General features: G+C 35.4%; 1 protein-coding gene across 1 annotated transcript in view; it reads right to left on the bottom strand.

The window, feature by feature from the left end:
- The window catches only part of AGTPBP1 (ATP/GTP binding carboxypeptidase 1), a 204,774-nt gene that overhangs the window by 7,162 nt on the left and 177,719 nt on the right, over positions 1-19,893 (bottom strand). Inside the window, exons 24-25 of the mRNA XM_036924836.2 lie at positions 18,753-18,929; positions 15,472-15,632 (exon numbers count right to left, since the gene is read on the bottom strand). Of these exons, the coding sequence (XP_036780731.2) occupies positions 15,472-15,632; positions 18,753-18,929 (338 nt within the window). The remainder of the gene's footprint in view (positions 1-15,471; positions 15,633-18,752; positions 18,930-19,893) is intronic.

Raw genomic sequence — 19,893 nt, 5'->3', positions numbered from 1 at the left:
AAATATCTGTAAACATATATGGTCACCAAATTCCTTGGACACACAGTCTTAGAGACTGACATTCACCAACTTGATACCCATCAGGATCTCAATGATGAGGATCATTTTCTTCTCCTATGCTAAGTATCAAAGCTTCCTTAAAATTAAATCTGGCCTAGAGTCCTAAAGTGCTCACATATGTCCCAAACTTATTTTCCAGATAACTTCAATCTCCTCTGTGTTTGGGGTACAACAGCATTTCACTGACTTAGCACAAAAACACAAATGGTTCACTTTTTAATTATAAGCATCTATGATTTCCAGTGGACTAGAAGTTGTGATATGACCTTTAATTACATGGCATGATTTATCTGCCTAGAAAATAGTCGAATAGCAATCACAGCTGCAAGAATTTTCTATGTGGTAGCAAAAAACAACTCTCAGAAATACAAACCAGACACAAGTATGTGCATCATGGCCAAAAAGGAAGATCTCTTCTTTAAGGTTAGCTGGATAAAATGGTAAACTGTACATTAAAAATGATGCACATAAATACCAGTAAGCTTTACTATATAGCTAGGTATTAGATATTGCTGTTAACATGTGGCCACAAATGATCTATACTGGCAAAAACTCTCTCCTTGACCAAACTTAAGTCAGGCTCCTCTGAGTTCTCTTTCTGACTAGGACCTGACCTTGAGCTCTGTCCTTAGTCCAGTGGCTCTACCTCCTTCGTACAATTTTAGCAAGAATCTTGTTGAATCAGTTTATCAAAAATCTCCCTCTCTCGATATCTGATCACCCTCGCATGCTTTCAGGAAAAAAATCTGTCAAGTGGGTTTAGCCAGAATCTCCCTTACCCCTGTAATTTTCGAACCGCCAATCCCCCACTCTACTCCATGGCTATAAATCCCCACTTTTGCTTACTGTATTCAGAGTTGAGTCCAATCTCTCTCCCCTATTGTAAAACCCTATTGCAGTAGTCCTCCTGAATAAAGTCTGCCTTCCCATTCTTTAACAAGTGTCATGAGTAATTTTTTTCTTTTAAAAGTATTAATTTGATTTTCTCAGAAGGAAAAGTTCCCACACATTTATAAATAAAAATTAGCTTCACATAAAGAAATATGGATAATACAGAGGTTAATATTTCATTCTAGTGTGAATAGTTTGTAGCAACCAATGTTTTTGTACTACTTTACCAATAACTTCCAGCCAGTCTCTTTTAGAATGCTAGGGACGGGGTAGAGCTTTTAATCAAGGAACATTATGATGTTAACTGGTCCTCAGACCTGTACTCATTCCCTATACCTTATTAGAAATGTACTCTACCTTTATCAAAACACATCAAATTAGATTTTTTAAAGTATCAATACAACATAGACTTAATGCTAAACATATTTTAAAGGTGTTCTCCAGTTTAAGTCCTATTTATCTTAATAGCTGCATTAGGAACAATTTCTCATCATATTTTCTAATATACAAGCTGTATGTACAGAAATAAATTAAGTACTGATACATACTACAATATGGATGAAACCTCAAAAACAAATTAAATTACAGAAGCCAGACACAAAAGTTCACACACTGTATTGTTCCATTTATTTGAAATATCCAGAACAGGTAAATCCACAGAGGCAGAAAGCAGAGTAATGTTAGTTCTGGAACTAGATAAAGGTGATTGATGGCTGTACAATATTAGAATGGTGCTAGGCACCATTAAATTGTATGCTTTAAAATGGTTAACTTTATGCTGTGTGAGTTTCATCTGAATTAAAAAACAATGTCCAAATGCTGTTCAATTATAACTCAGTAACTAGGCTTCATTTAACATAGGCATATTTTTTATTGTGATATAATATTGTATAGAGTTCAGTATTTTTCAACTTCACTTTCCTATAATGTTTTAAACATACTCCAACTTCGAATATTTCTTCCACATCTGTATCCTGAAATTTAGTTACAACCATAACATCCTAATGAGAAGTACTGTTAAATGACATATCAGTTCTCAAATTCTTTAAATGAGGCCTACTGAGGACTGTTTAATAGTTTAGGTGACTGGTAAAATAAAAACACTTTTTCTAAGTACAAAAATATTATGTACCTGTAAGCTTTTAAATGAGTTTTACCAATATTCCAAGCTTTGACCTAAAAGAAACACACCACTTAGGAAAGATATAATGCAGACTTAAGTGTTATATCAGCTGGAATTTTTATTATACAACAAATACAACTGGGTACAATTTTATGTGTGGTACTTCACATGAATGCCTGGGAATATAAAACATAATTTTCAACCACAGGCTTCACTGAAAAGGAAATTCTATAGTTTCTGGTAAACACAGCGAATCTCAAAAGCCAAGACTCTAAAAACTATGACACTGATGAAAGAAATTGCAGAAGACATGAATAAATGGAAAGAGTCTATGCTCATGGATAGGAAGAATATTGTTAAAATATCTATACTACTCAAAGCAATCCATACATTCAATGCAATCCCTATCAAAACACCAATGGCATTTTTCAATGAAATAGAGCAAATAATCCTAAAATTTGTGTGGAACCACAAAAGATCCTGCATAGCCAAAGCAATCTTGATAAAGAAGAACAAAAGTACAGGTATCACACTCTGTGACTTCAAACCATACTACAAAGGTCCAGTAATCAAAATAGTATGGCACTGGCACAAGAATAGATATATAGAAATCAATGAAACAGAATAGAGAGCCTAGAAATAAACTCATGCATATATGGTCAATGTATAACAAGAATCACAATGGGGAAAAGATAGTCTCTTTAATCACTCTCTCAAGAAGTACTCAAAGAATGATGACAAATGTCAAAAACACAGAGTTGTTGTTTGAAGGGGTCAAATCAGGGAAAATTTGAGTGTCTAAATTAATATAGTTAACATATTAAAGCCTAATGAATTAAAATTATAAATCATAAGTCCAATACATGTAAACTTAAAAATGAATAAATTATGAATAAAATGAATTGAGAATTTGATGAGAAATGGGATATTAACATAGTTTCAAACACATCCCCATAAAAATACTTATTAATTACAACAAGGAAAAAAACTAACTTTATAATAAACAAGTTTGGCAGATAACATCTTAATCAAATGACCAGAAAGCAGCAAGATGATATATTTAAAATGCTGAAAAAAAAATCCAAGCAAACTCTACCCAGTAAAGTTGTCCTTCACAACTGAAGGAGAGACTCAAGAGTCTTCCAGGCAAACAAAAGCTGAAGGAGTTCATCAGCACTAGACCAAACTTACAAGAAATATTACAGGGAGTTCTTCAAGCTCAAACAAAAGGATGTTAATTAGTAACAGGAAAACAAATGAAAGTATCACACTCACTAGTAAAAGTAAATATATAGTTAAAATTCAGAATACTCTAATATTGCAATGGTGATAGGTAAATCACTTACAAATCTAGTACAAAGGTTAAAAGACAAAAGTATTAAAAAGCTATAATTACAATAATTTGTTAATGGATATACAATGTACAAAGATGCAAACTGTGACATCAAAACATAAAATGTAGGAGTGTGGAGCTTTGGTATGAATTCCAAGGTAAGTAATTATCATCTTAAAATATACTGTTACATAAATGTATATAAGATGTTTTATGTAAACCTCATGGTAACCACAATTCAAAAACTTGTAGTAGATACACAAAAGATAAAGACAGCAAAGCATACCACTATAGGAAATCATTAATTAACAAAGGAAGAGAAAGAGAGGAAGAAAAGAACAAAGAAACTACAAAACAACCTGAAAACAATTGACAAAATGGCAATAGTAGGCCCACACCTGCGAATAATTACTTCATATGTAAATGGACTAAATTTCCTAATCAAAAAACACAAAATGGCTGAAAGGATTAAGGAGACAAACCTAACTATGTTGCCTACAAGAGACTCACCTCAGTGTAAAGGACACTCATAGACTGAAAAGTGAAGTGATGGAAAAAGGTATTTGGTGCAAATAGAAACCAAAAGCTTTGGTATGCTGGGATAAATACAATTAAAACAGGGGTAACTATAATTAAAACAGAAAAAATATAGACTAAGCCCAAGATTGTAGAGAGAAAATTAAGGTCCTTATATAATGATAAAAGGGTCAATTAAACAAGAGGATATAACAATTGTAAATATTTATGCACCCAACAAAAGAGCACCTAAATATATAAAGCAAATAATAGCAGATCTGATAGGAATACAGTAATATCAGGAGCTTCATATACCACTTCCAAAAATGTATAGATCATCCAGACAGAAAATCAGTATGGAAACACTATAATTAAACTACATATTAGACTAGATAGACCTAACAGATGTGTACAGAACATTCCATTTAACAGTAGCACAAACATATTCTTCTCAAACAAGCATGGAACATTATCCAGGGTAAATCACATGTAAGGCCATAAACAAGCCTTAATACACTTAAGAAGACTGAAATACTATCGAGCATCTATCCTGGCCACAGTGGTATGAAACTAGAAGTCAATCAGAAGAAGAAAACTAGAAAATTCACAAGTATGTGACGATCAAACAACATGCTCTTGAACAACCACAGAGTCAAAAAAAAATTTTTTTAATCTTTAGACAAACGAAAATGGAAACATAGCATACCAAAACTTACAGAATATAGCAAAAGCAGTTTTAAAAGGGAATTTTAGAGAAATAAACAGCTACATTAAGAAAAAGGAAAGATCTCAAGCCAACAACCTAACTTTACAGCTCAAGGAACTAAAAAAGAACAAACTAAGCTCAAAGTTAACAGACATAAGGACTAACAAATATCAAAGCAGACATACATGAAATAGAGACATAAAAGACAATAAGAAAGATCAGTGACACTTAAGAGCTAATTTTCTGAAAAGACAGACTGTTACCTAGACTTCTCAAGAAAAAAACCGAAGACACAGAAAAATATATAAATGAAAGAGGAGACATTACAACTGATACAACAAAAATACAAAGGATCCTAAGAGACTACTATGAACAATTATATACCAACAAATTAGACAATCTAGAAGAAATGGATAAATTCCTAAAAACATGTAACCTACCAAGACTGAATCATGAATAAATTAATAAAAAGTCTGACTAGTAAAGAGATTGAAACAGTAATCACAAACTCCCAAAGTCCAAGATCAGATGGTTCAATGATGAATTCTACCAAACATTTAAAGGACTAATATCAGTCCTTTCAAACTACTCCCAAAACAGAAGAGGAAACACTTCCAAACTCATTTTACAAGGCCACCACTATGCCGATATTAAAACCAGACAAGGAATTCAGAAAAGAAGAATTACTGAGGGCCAATATCCCTGATGTACTTGGATGCAAAAATCCTCAATAAAGATGAGCGGAAGATGGCGGCGTGAGTAGAGCAGCGGAAATCTCCTCCCAAAACCACATATATCTATGAAAATATAACAAAGACAACCCTTCCTACAATAAAGACCAGAGGACACAGGACAATATCCACACCACATCCGCACCTAAGAGAACCCAGCGCCTCACGAAGGGGGTAAGATACAAGCCCCGGCCTGGCAGGAGCCGAGCGCCCATCCCAACTCCCGGTGGGAGAAGAATAGGCAGAGCGGGAGGGAGACGGAGCACAGGACTGCCGAACACCCAGCCCCAGCCATCCGGGCCAGGGTGCAGGGCCCTGGATACTAGGAAAACAGGGCAGCAAGAACAGTGAGCGGGCACCGGAGGCCGGGCGCTGGAGGACATAAGAAAAGCGAGCGACCAATTTTTTTTTTTTTTCTGTTTTGTTTTGGCGAGCGCTTTTTGGAAGTCTTAAAGGAATAGGGACCCCAATACTACGGAAACAGGGCAGCAAGACCGGTGAGCAGATGCCTGAGGTTGGCACCGGAGAATAAAGAATAAACGAGCGGCCAAATTTTTTTTTTTTTTAATTTTTTCTTTTTTTTTAATTTAAAATTTTTTTTTTTTTTTTGTGGTTGTTGTTTTGTTTTGGCGGGTGCTTTTTGGAAGTCTTAAAGGGGCAGGGCGGGACACTTAATCCAGAGGAAGGGAATCAGGGGATCTCTGGGCACCCTAAGCCCTGGGCTGCAGAGAGCAGGGAGGCCCCTTACGGAGATATATAGCCTCTAGGCTGCTCCCCCTCCAACGCGACTCCACCACTTTGGAGCAGAGGCCCAAGCCAGGCCACGCCCAGAGCACCAGCGGACATAAACTCCATAGCAGCTGGGCAGGAAGCAGAAGCCCCGCTCTGCGCACAGCTGCCCAGCACAAGCCACTAGAAGTCACTGTTCTCCCAGGAGAGGAGGGCCACAAACCAACAAGAAGGGAAGTACTTCAGGCCGTCACTCGTCCCAGCTCTGCAAACTATTCCTATCACCATGAAAAGGCAAAGCTACAGGCAGACAAAGATCACAGAGACAACACCAGAGAAGGAGACAGACCTAACCAGTCTTCCTGAAAAAGAATTCAAAATAAGAATCATAAACATGCTGACAGAGATGCAGAGAAATACGCAAGAGAAATGGGATGAAGTTCGGAGGGAGATCACAGATGCCAGAAAGGAGATTACAGAAATAAAACAAACTCTGGAAGGGTTTATAAGCAGAATGGATAGGATGCAAGAGGCCATTGATGGAATTGAAACCAGAGAACAGGAACGCATAGAAGCTGACATAGAGAGAGACAAAAGGATCTCCAGAAATGAAACAATATTAAGAGAACTGTGTGACCAATCCAAAACCGTATTATAGGGGTTCCAGAAGAAGAAGAGAGAGGAAAAGGGATAGAAAATTTCTTTGAAGAAATAATTGCTGAAAAATTGCCCAAACTGGGGGAGGAAATAATCGAACAGACAACGGAAATACACAGAACCCCCAACAGAAAGGATGCAAGGAGGACAACACCAAGACACATAATAATTGAAATGGCAAAGATCAAGGACAAGGAAAGAGTTTCAAAGGCAACTAGAGAGAAAAAAGTCACCTATAAAGGAAAACCCATCAGGCTAAAATCAGACTTCTCAACAGAAACCCTACAGGCCAGAAGAGAATGGCATGATATATTTAATACAATGAAACAGAAGGGCCTTGAACCAAGGATACTGTATCCAGCACGACTATCATTCAAATATGATGGTGGGATTAAACAATTCCCAGACAAACAAAAGCTGAGGGAATTTGCTTCCCACAAACCACCTCTACAGAACATCTTACAGGGACTGCTCTAGATGGGAGCACTCCTAGAAAGAGCACAGCACAAAACACCCAACATATGAAGAATGGTGGAGGAGGAATAAGAAGGGAGAGAAGAAAAGAATCTCCAGACAGTGTATATAACAGCTCAATAAGCGAGCTAAGTTAGGCAGTAAGATACTAAAGAGGCTAACCTTGAATATTTCGTAACCACGAATTTAAAGCCTGCAATGGCAATAAGTACATATCTTTCAACAGTAACCCTAAATGTTAATGGGCTGAATGCACCAATCAAAAGACACAGAGCAATAGAATGGATAAAAAAGCAAGACCCATCTATATGCTGCTTACAAGAAACTCACCTCAAACCCAAAGACATGTACAGACTAAAAGTCAAGGGATGGAAAAACATATTTCAAGCAAACAGCAGCGAGAAGAAAGCAGGGGTTGCAGTACTAAAATCAGACAAAATACACTTCAAAACAAAGAAAGTAACAAGAGATAAAGAAGGACACTACATAATGATAAAGGGTTCAGTCCAACAAGAGGACATCACCATTCTAAATATATATGCACCCAACACAGGAGCACCAGCATGTGTGAAACAAATACTAACAGAACTAAAGGGGGAAATAGACTGTAATGCATTCATTCTAGGAGACTTCAACACACCACTCACCCCAAAGGAAAGATCCACCGGGCAGAAAATAAGTAAGGACACGAAAGCACTGAACAACACAGTAGAGCAGATGGACCTAATACACATCTACAGAACTCTACATCCAAAAGCAACAGGATATACATTCTTCTCAAGTGCACATGGAACATTCTCCAGAATAGACCACATACTAGGCCACAAAAAGAGCCTCAGAAAATTGCAAAAGATTGAAATCCTACCAACCAACTTTTCAGACCACAAAGGCATAAAACTAGAAATAAACTCTACAAAGAAAGCAAAGACCCTTACAAACACATGGAGGCTTAACAACACGCTCCTAAATAATCAATGGATCAATGACAAAATCAAAATGGAGATCCAGCAATATATGGAAACAAATGACAACAACAACACTAAGCCCCAACCTCTGTGGGACACAGCAAAAGCAGTCATAAGAGGAAAGTATATAGTAATCCAAGCATATTTAAAAAAGGAAGAACAATCCCAACTGAATGGTCTAATGTCACAATTATCGAAATTGGAAAAAGAGGAACAAATGAGGCCTAAGGTCAGCAGAAGGAGGGACATAATAAAGATCAGAGAAGAAATAAGTAAAATTGAGAAGAATAAAACAATAGCAAAAATCAATGAAACCAAGAGCTGGTTCTTCGAGAAAATAAACAAAATAGATAAGCCTCTAGCTAGACTTATTAAGAGGAAAAGAGAGTCAACACAAATCAACAGTATCAGAAACGAGAAAGGAAAAATCACGACGGACCCCACAGAAATACAAAGAATTATTAGAGAATACCATGAAGACCTATATGCTAACAAGCTGGGAAACCTAGGAGAAATGGACAACTTCCTAGAAAAACACAACCTTCCAAGACTGACCCAGAAAGAAACAGAAAATCTAAACAGACCAATTACCAGCAACGAAATTGAAGCGGTAATCAAAAAACTACCAAAGAACAAAACCCCCGGGCCAGATGGATTTACCTCGGAATTTTATCAGACACACAGGGAAGACATAATACCCATTCTCCTTAAAGTTTTCCAGAAAATAGAGGAGGAGGGGATACTCCCAAACTCATTCTATGAAGCTAACATCACCCTAATACCAAAACCAGGCAAAGACCCCACCAAAAAAGAAAACTACAGACCAATATCCCTGATGAACGTAGATGCAAAAATACTCAACAAAATATTAGCAAACCGAATTCAAAAATACATCAGAAGGATCACACACCATGACCAAGTGGGATTTATCCCAGGGATGCAAGGATGGTACAACATTCGAAAGTCCATGAACATCATCCACCACATCAACAAAAAGAAATACAAAAACCACATGATTATCTCCATAGATGCTGAAAAAGCATTTGACAAAGTTCAACATCCATTCATGATAAAAACTCTCAGCAAAATGGGAATAGAGGGCAAGTACCTCAACATAATAAAAGCCATCTATGATAAACCCACAGCCAACATTATATTGAACAGCGAGAAGCTGAAAGCATGTCCTCTGAGATCGGAAACGAGACAGGGATGCCCACTCTCTCCACTGTTATTTAACATAGTACTGAAGGTCCTAGCCATGGCAATCAGACAAAACAAAGAAATACAAGGAATCCAGATTGGTAAAGAACAAGTTAAACTGTCACTATTTGCAGATGACATGATACTGTACATAAAAAACCCTAAAGACTCCACCCCAAAACTACTAGAACTGATATCGGAATACAGCAAAGTTGCAGGATACAAAATCGACACACAGAAATCTGTGGCTTTCCTATACACTAACAATGAACCAACAGAAAGAGAAATCAGGAAAACAACTCCATTCACAATTGCATCAAAAAAAAAAAAAATACCTAGGAACAAACCTAACCAAAGAAGTGAAAGACTTATACTCTGAAAACGACAAGTCACTCTTAAGAGAAATTAAAGGGGACACTAACAGATGGAAACTCATCCCATGCTCCTGGCTAGGAAGAATTAATATCATCAAAATGGCCATCCTGCCCAAAGCAATATACAGATTTGATGCAATCCCTATGAAACTACCAGCAACATTCTTCAATGAACGGGAACAAATAATTCAAAAATTCATATGGAAACACCAAAGACCCTGAATAGCCAAAACAATCCTGAGAAAGAACAATAAAGTAGGGGGGATCCCACTCCCCAACTTCAAGCTCTACTATAAAGCCATAGTAATCAAGACAGTTTGGTACTGGCACAAGAGCAGAGCCACAGACCAATGGAACAGACTAGAGAATCCAGACATTAACCCAGACATATATGGTCAATTAATATTTGATAAAGGAGCCATGGACATACAATGGCAAAATGACAGTCTCTTCAACAGATGGTGCTGGCAAAACTGGACAGCTTCATGTAGGAGAATGAAACTGGACCATTGTTTAACCCCATATACAAAAGTAAACTCAAAATGGATCAAAGACCTGAATGTAAGTCATGAAACCATTAAACTCTTGGAAGAAAACATAGGCAAAAACCTCTTAGACATAAACATGAGTGACCTCTTCTTGAACATATCTCCCCAGGCAAGGAAAACAACAGCAAAAATGAACAAGTGGGACTATATTAAGCTGAAAAGCTTCTGTACAGCAAAAGACACCATCAATAGAACAAAAAGGAACCCTACAGTATGGGAGAATATATTTGAAAATGACACATCCGATAAAGGCTTGACGTCCAAAATATATAAAGAGCTCACACGCCTCAACAAACAAAAAACAAATAACCCAATTAAAAAATGGGCAGAGGAACTGAACAGACAGTTCTCCAAAAAAGAAATACAGATGGCCAACAGACACATAAAAAGATGCTCCACATCGCTAATTATCCGAGAAATGCAAATTAAAACTACAATGAGGTATCACCTCACACCAGTAAGGATGGCTGCCATCCAAAAGACAGAGAACAACAAATGTTGGCGAGGCTATGGAGAAAGGGGAACCCTCCTACACTGCTGGTGGGAATGTAAGTTAGTTCAACCATTGTAGAAAGCAGTATGGACGTACATCAAAATGCTCAAAACAGACCTACCATTTGACCCAGGAATTGCACTCCTAGGAATTTACCCTAAGAATGCAGCAATCAAGTATGAGAAAGACCAGTGCACCCCTATGTTTATCGCAGCACTATTTACAATAGCCAAGAATTGGAAGCAACCTAAATGTCCATTGATAGATGAATGGATAAAGAAGATGTGGTACATATACACAATGGAATACTACTCAGCCATAAGAAAAGGGCAAATCCTACCATTTGCAGCAACATGGATGGAGCTGGAGGGTATTATGCTCAGTGAAATAAGCCAAGCGGAGAAAGAGAAATACCAAATGATTTCACTCATCTGTGGAATATAAGAACAAAGGAAAAACTGAAGGAACAAAACAGCAGCAGAATCACAGAACTCAAGAATGGACTAACAGGTACCAAAGGGAAAGGGACTGGGGAGGATGGGTGGGTAGGGAGGGATAAGGGTGGGGAGAAGTAGGGGGGTATTAAGATTAGCATGCATGGGGGGGTAGAAGAAAAGGGAGGGCTGTACAACACAGAGAAGGCAAGTAGAGATTCTACAACATTTTGCTATGCTGATGGACAGTGACTGTAAAGGGTTTTATAGGGGGGACCTGGTATAGGGGAGAGCCTAGTAAACATAATATTCGTCATGTAAGTGTACATTAGTGATACCAAAAAAAAAAAAAAAAAAGGGCAGTTCCTGTGTGGTAACCTCCAGTGAGTTCTACACAAGGGTATAAAGGGCATATAAAAGTGTAGGCAAAGGGTCTGTTTGTGTTTATACAGAGGATCAAAGCCTAATTGGGCTACCCCGAAAATGAACTAAGATACGATATGAAAAAGAACTTCCAACATCAGCACTCTCTGGAAGACTCATGCCAGAAGATGGTCATCAAAAAACCCCAACAAAGATCCATGCACTGCTACAGCTGTAGATGCACTCATCCCACCAGTTCCTGGACTTGCCATGGGAATGAGGAAGGAGCTATCTAAGCTGGCTTGTGCATACAGTAAAACAACAAATTTGACTGGATCTATACTGTTGGAACTCACCCAAGAATTAGGAGAAGTGCAAATTGTAGCGCTCCAAAATCTTACAACTACAGACTATTTACTGTTAAAAGAACATAAGGGATGTGAACATTCCCCAGGAATGGGTTGTTTTAATTTGTCTGATTTCTCTCAGATTGTTCAAGTTCAGTTGGACAATATCCACCATATCATAGATAAGTTTTCACAAATGCCTAAGGTGCCTAACTGGTTTTCTTGGTTTCACTGGAGATGGCCGGTAATTACAGGTATGCTTTGGTTATGTAACTATACTCCTATTATGTTAATGTGTGTGCGCAATTTAAGTAGTAGCTTAAAACCTATACATGGCTGAAGTTACTCTACAAGAAGATATGTCAAAGAAATAATCAATCTTCCCATGTTTTCTGCCGCCTGCTACTTCTATAGCTTTTCTTCTTCCTTCCTAATTACAACCCTTAAATAGAATTTGTGCCTCATATCAAATTTACCAAGTATCATAATTCTTCCAAGTGGTAAAGATACCTCAAGACAAATGCTGGGCATAGAAGCTACAGGGCATAAATATGCAAAGAAATAAAAAGCTAACCATTTCAAACAATTAGGCTTCTCTCTCACTTACCAACTTTACATTTCCCTGTATGGCCCCAGAAGATGACTGGTTAGCCAGAGACGGGTAAGATTCCTCAAGGGAGGAACAACCTAAGACAGGCACAGTCACAGAGGGGTCATCAGGTGAGAAATTGGGGATCAACAGAGGTGAGGCTTAGTACCTCACTCCCCCCTGTTCTGAGAGAAATCTTCTGCATACGTGGATGTTTTATTGCCCTTGTCTAGCTTGGATTAACACATAGTCTACAGGCAGACACCTGATCATCTACATTTGCTCTCTTACAACACTAAACTATGTTTTCTACCTTTATCTTGTATCTACCTACCACTTCAGCATTTTATTAAAAATAATAATAATAAAGAGAGAAATGTGGTATCCACATATAAATCAAGTATAAAAATCAAATGAGTATTCATATTTGAATTGACTGTTTATAGTTCATAATGCATGAGCAAAACCAAAGGTTTCTGTGATGGCTGTCCTTGTACTGTTCACCATGTAAGAACTTATTCACTATGTAAGAATTTGTTCTCCATGTAAGAACTTGTTTGTTATGCCTCAGAAGATTGGAGACTGATGAAAATTAGGCTTGGGGTGGACTAATGATTGTGCATTGAGCATTGACTCCCCTATACAGAATTTTATTGTTGTTAACAACCATTTGATCAATAAATATGAGAGATGCCCTCACAAAAAAAAAAAAAAAAAGTACACACTTCCAATGGTAAAATAATAAGTAACCGGGATGTAATGAATATAGTCAAGATATTGTAACAGCTTGGTAAGGTGATAGCTGGTACCTAGAATTGTCATGTATATAAATGTTGAATCACTATGTTGTACACCTGAAACTAATGTAGTGTAATACTGTGTGTCAACTACCCTTCAATAAAAAATAATTATCTACAAAAAAAAAAAAAATCCTCAATAAACTATTAGGACACTGAATTCAACAATATATTAAAAGGATCATACAAACACCATGATCAAATGGGATTCGTCCTAGGGATGCATGAATGGCTCAACATATGCAAGTTGATGTGATATACCACATTAAAAAAGTGAAGGATAAAAATTATATAATCATCTCAATAGACACAGAAAAAATATTTGACAAAATTCATACCCATTCATGATAAAAATTCTCAACAAACTGGGTAAAGAGGGAACATACTTCAATATAATAAAGGTGATATACTATAAGCCCACAGCTAGTATCATACTCAATGAGGAAATGAGGAAAGCTTTTCCTCTAAGATCAGAAGCAAGACAGGATGCTCACTTTAATCCTAGCCAGAGCAATTCGGCAAGAAAAAGAAATAAAGGGCATCCAAATCAGAAAGGAATTAAAAATTTATCTATTTGCATATCCCATAATATTATATTTGGAAATCCCCAAAACTCCACTAAAAAATGTTAGAAATAATACAGAATTTCAGTAAAGCTGCTAGATACAAAATCAATACACAAAAAACAGTTGCATTTCCGTACACCAACAATGAACTATGAGAAAGAGAAATTTAGAAAAATAATCACATGTATAACAGCATGAAAAACAATAAAATAGTTAAGAATGAATTAACCAAAAAGTTGGAATATCTGTACAATGACAACTATAAGACACTGATGAAAGAAACTGAAGGGTACACAAATAAATAGAAAAATATTCTATACTCATAGATTGGAAGAATTAATGTTAAAACGTCCATACTCCCCAAAGCAATCTATAGATTCAATGCAATCCCTATCAAAATACCAATGGCATTTTTCACAGAAACAGAAAAAAAAACCCTAGAATTTGTACAGAATCACAAAACCCCTAAATAGTCAAAGTAACCTTGAGAAAGAACAACAAAACTGGAGGATTTCAGGAACTGAAATCACACTTCCTGATTTCAAGCTATCTTACAAAGCTATAGTATTCAAAACAGTATGGTATTGGCATATAAAAAGATTTAGATGAACAGACAGAATAGAGAGCCTAGAAATAAGTCTACGCACACATGGTTAATTAATTTTCAACAAAGGAATATGTATCTCAGAAATATGTATTGGGAAAGGATAGTGTCTTCAATAAATGGTGTTGGGAAAACTGGATAGCCACATGTAAAATAATGAAACTGTACTTCCTAGACCATACACAAATATCAATTCAAAATGGATTAAAGACTACAATGTAAGATATGAAATTATAAAACTCCTAGAAGAAATACAGGGGCTTGGCTCTTTGACACTGGCCTTAGCAATGACTTTTTTGGATTTGACACCAATAGCAAAGGCAACAAAAGGAAAAATAAAGAAGTGTGAGCACATCAAACTAAGAAGCAAAGGAAACAACCAACAAGATGAAATGGCAACTTATGGAATAGGTTATTATGATTAAGAATTATGATACTGAATTGTCTCTGAGCCTTTGATCAAATTTTACTATGTATTTAATTTTAGGAGCACAAATTTACCTAGAATCCTTGGCAGATATCGTTAAATTTTTAAAAGGACACTAGCTGTTTCCCATGTATGTAACCAGAAGGTTATTGGAAAGCCATCTGATGTACGTAGATAACAAACAAAATACAGTTTCTTTTGAAGTATGAATCTTGACTCCAAATCCTCTTAATTTAGATATCATCTAATGTAAATACTATTTCCACATTGGCTATTTTTGGGTTAAGGGTAAACCATTAAAGTCACTAAAAAGATCATTCAAAATATAAGGATATTTCATTAAAATCTCATCCAAATGTCAATGTTAAGAGAATCAAGAATATTATCACAATTGGAACAAACATTAGATGTGTAAACTTAATTATATTAATTCTAAAAATGTTCTTAGCTGTCAAAACTCTCTGTGGCTTTCTTGCTTACTCCATTTAATGAAATCTAACAGTGTACTACAACATAATAACAGAATAAAACAATTGTACCTTACCTAGTTACTTTGCAGCTTGATTCAATCAAGTCATTTTCAAAGTCAAGCAGGCTGGAAGGCAGATTATATTCCAACGGGGATGTCAGTCTTTTCAAACGCAACAGACCAACACAAAATTTTGCTCCCATCTCTTCTAATTCTCGAGTACCAATCTGTAAACCCTGTAATTAATCAATTCAATACATATAACTAGGATGTTTGTTATCCTCTGGCTGGACCTCATTAAAATTACATAAAGCTTATAATTATATGAATAAAATTTAAAAGTTGGTATTGCGTGGACCTAGGTAGGACTCAACAAGCACAATGTCTTCATAATGCAAAATCACTTTAGGTCACAAAGGAAACTGTTTTGAAAAACCACTTCTAATGTTTATTCTCCATCGCTATATCCAAACTATTTTCACCAACACACTGCAGAGAGAAAAAATAGATAAGCATTTTGTGGTTATGTCATTCTTTGAGTTCATGTGTGAAACTGTATTTTTACAAGATCTTGCTAGTATTTCTTATCCACTAACTTTGGATGCCACTGCTGAAATATTACAGCATTAAAATCAAGGCTCCAATTTACTTGGACATCATTTTCTTAGATATTACCTTATAAATACTTTTACTAGGTGATTAAAGTAAAAATAAAAGAAAGGTAACTGTCAAAAAATCAAATTGAAGCCAGTGAGGTAGCACTAAAGTAAATTCTTATGTTCCATGTCAATTAAGAATGTCCACTTCAAATTTTGTCTAGCTAAAGCAATAAGAAAATTTCACCACCACCCTTTTTTAACAACACTTTCCCAATAAACAATACAAAATTCAGCAAAAGTTACCACATAAAACAAACAAAATGGACTGTAAATCAAGTTATTGTTTATCATTTAATTTTTAGATGAAAATGAATCTCTAATAGGTGAAATCCTTACACCAACACAAGCTGCAGGTGAAGGTGAGAGCTGATATCATTTAGAGAGAAGGTACTGTAAAACAGGTTTTCAATAACCATACTAAAAGCACAGTTACTGAAGAAATTAAATTGTAAAAAATGTTACTTAACCCTACACAAAATATATTGTCTTTATAATAATGACTGATTGATTGTTTAAATAGCTATTTTCTAGAAAATGTGACCTGACTTCATTCTAGGAATATTTTAGGAAATGTGACCTGACTTTATTAGAATATTCATTTGCCTTAGTTTAAAAGCTTTAGAAAAGCTATACCTGTTCTGAATTAGTTCATAGAAAATAAAAATAACATCTACAACCTATAATTCAGCAATATAAGAACACTTTTGAGGGTGAACTGTTTAAGATATTATTAGACTCACAAAATTTATTAGCTAACATTAACAATTTTGAAAAGTATGCAGTATCTGTGTTGTGTACAGATGGGGTTGTATATGGGAATTTTGTACTTTCCATTCAATTTGTGAATCTATAGCTGCTGTATATTTTATTAATTAAAAAAAAACTTCAGAAAGTGTATGTTATCATCTAAGCATTAAATCTTTGACATGAAAAAATTTTGCTTAGAAGACATACTTCTCCATAAGATGTTTAAAACAATGTAACTCTACTAACTAAATCATATAAAAGCAAAATGAGTATTTATTAGATATCCATTTTATTTTCAAAAGCTTATAGATTAAAAAAATAAATTCTTAAAAAACTGGTGTACCTTTTGTATTTCAAAATATACTTTAGCTGTTTTTTTTAATGTTTTTTTTTCAATTACCAAATTTATCAAAATATAAACAGGACATTTAAAAAAATCCAATGAAAGTCTAAGAGTGTAATCTAAATATTGTAGGAAAGCACTACTGTCATGTGCGATAGGGATTTCAAGGGGCATGGAAGTCTCAGCTGCCCTGCCAACTTCTGTCCCTACCCCCAAAGGCTTGTTTCACAGACACTGATAAGCTTTGTTGCCTTCTCCAGCCTGACTGCATAAAGCATGTCTTTAAGAAGTCATTTACAGTCTGTTTTTCATAAATTATAGAGCCCATTTCCTAGGAGCCACCTATGGTCTTATACTGAAGTGATCTTCAACCTCTTTTCACACCCCACACACTTAACGGGATCCGAGACCCTTAGCAAACTGCCCACTAAAGCAAAGATTGAAGGGCAGAGGGTTGGAAGCTGAGATGGTGCTGTCACCACATCTTCTCTCCCACCACTATCATGCCCTGGGTAGACTAGAAGTCATTATTTTACAGTATTTGGAGAGAATTCAAAAGATAGTACATTTTGGAAGTATATCGTGGTCAACCTAAAATTTAGGGAAGGTTCGCTCAACACAAATTACAGTAACCTCATTAAATTCCCCTCTACCAGGCTCCAAAGCATGAATGTCAGTACAAAATCTATAGTTTTCTTCCAGTTTGTTACAGACTGAAAAAGTCATTATTTAGGCTTTCTACTTAACTTTTTGATATCAACTATGTCTCCATTTTTTATACTAACAAACTGTAAGATTTTTAACTTTTCAAACACAAAGTTATAACTATCTTTACGGGAGGTATATGAAAGTCACTGTTAGATTGTTTCCTCTTGCCCCATGACAAGACAAAACAAAACAAATACGAGTCAAATAATTAGAAAAACACCTGAAAATCTTTCTGTGACAAGGCAAGAAAAACAAATATTCAAGCTTGCTATTGCTTATCTAAGTTCCAATTCATTGCTCATTAAGTTTTTAATCTTTAAAAGTCAAAAATTCAAAACATTTTTAGTATTTAATTTCAGAAGTCAAGTTTAAACTCTAGCTGTTTCCAATGAAAGCCTATGGCACCAGAGAAAAGCAGTCTCAGTAATGAAAAAAATTTAGTGAAGGGACATGCATTTAAAAGTCATGCACACACAAAATATAAATATAAAGAAGCTTTATAAATAAGCGTAATGTGTTTATTTGTAAATGCATAAAAATGTATTTATATCCAATAAATTAAAGTGTTAGAAAATTTTTACTATTAATGTACTACTTGCACAGCTTGTTATAAATTACTAAGCAGTATTTAAATGTGTACCACAACATACTTTCTTAAAAATTATGAATTAGTAAACAGATTCAACCAAGATTTCATAAGGACCCAAAGCAGGCTATTTAATTCAGAGAAATAAAAAAACAACTGTTTTTAAGACGGCGTATGATTAAATTCTATTATTGCAAATTACATACAGTACAACAAATGTGTCCTTTTAATGTATACATGAAAGCAATTGTACTACATATGAAAAGAAAGCCTTCACATGTTTTTTATCGCCAAAAGTCCAGAGATACTTTACCTTGTATTTTCCCTGATCACAGCCACACAAAGTACTCTCCATGGTGTAGCTTCTTTGGACTCCTATCTCCCTCCAAACTACAACACGAGCAGTGGATTCTTTAGATTTCTCCACTACAAAGCTACAGCTGCTCATACAAAATGCTGGGGCAATATGGCTCAGTACCTTAGGCAAAGTCTGCAAAGACAAGAAATACAAAATAAAATATTTCAAGAGGATTTTATTAAAATAATGGTTTAGTTTTTTAAAAACTTTCATGAAAGCACAGTAATTAGAGCAGGGGCATGTGGATCTTCTTGCCATATTCCTGCTACTCACAGAATCAGAATAATTTTCTTACTAATTTAGAACTGTTTGATTTCCTGCACAAATAGCATTCAGAAAATAGAATGGAAGAAAGAATCACATTCATAGTAGCAACCAATAACCAGAATAAAACCATTTAAGAAAATCAGGTTAAAAAATGTGAAGGAAAGCATTTAAAAAATGAAGAAATTTTAGTCATGAAAGATGGTTGACTAATCAAGAGATCTAACACTGTAAATGTCAATCACTCCTAAACTAATAAAGCTAAGACAATCATGATACAATGCCCATATTTTTTGCAAGTTCACCTGTAAATATAAATATGGGAGGTACACACCTGGGGAATTTTTAAAGAGGAGGCTATAACTGGAGAAATAATCCAACAGATATTCACCTACATTATATACTTAAGGTAAACTGTGACACTGGTATAGAAATAGATATTTTTATAGAGAGAAGAGTTCAGAATTAGAACCAAAGGTATTTGTTAAAGTTAGAATTAGAACCAAAGGTATTTGTTAAAGTTACTATTATTAGTAGTAGAGAAAAGACTGACATTCACTAAATGCCAGCACAACTGGCTAGCCGCTGAGAAAAACAGGCTGAAGCCACTCATCATTAAATTGAATTCTAACTAGACTGAGAATTCAAATTTATAATTAATAAGTAAAATTTTTAAATGAAACTTAAAACAGTAAATAAGCATGGAATAACTTAAAGTCTTAGAATGAGAAAAGTCTTTCTAAGCTTCCAAACCCAGAAGATATTTTTTAAAAATCAACAATTATAATGAAAGTTTTAAATTGCTACACATCATAAACAAAAAATTTTAATA

The sequence above is a fragment of the Manis pentadactyla genome, chromosome 3 (assembly GCF_030020395.1).
Source record: "Manis pentadactyla isolate mManPen7 chromosome 3, mManPen7.hap1, whole genome shotgun sequence".
NCBI classification, from domain to species: domain Eukaryota; kingdom Metazoa; phylum Chordata; class Mammalia; order Pholidota; family Manidae; genus Manis; species Manis pentadactyla.
The sequence above is the reverse complement of the archived record's forward strand: the minus strand, read 5'-3'. Positions and strand labels throughout refer to the sequence as shown.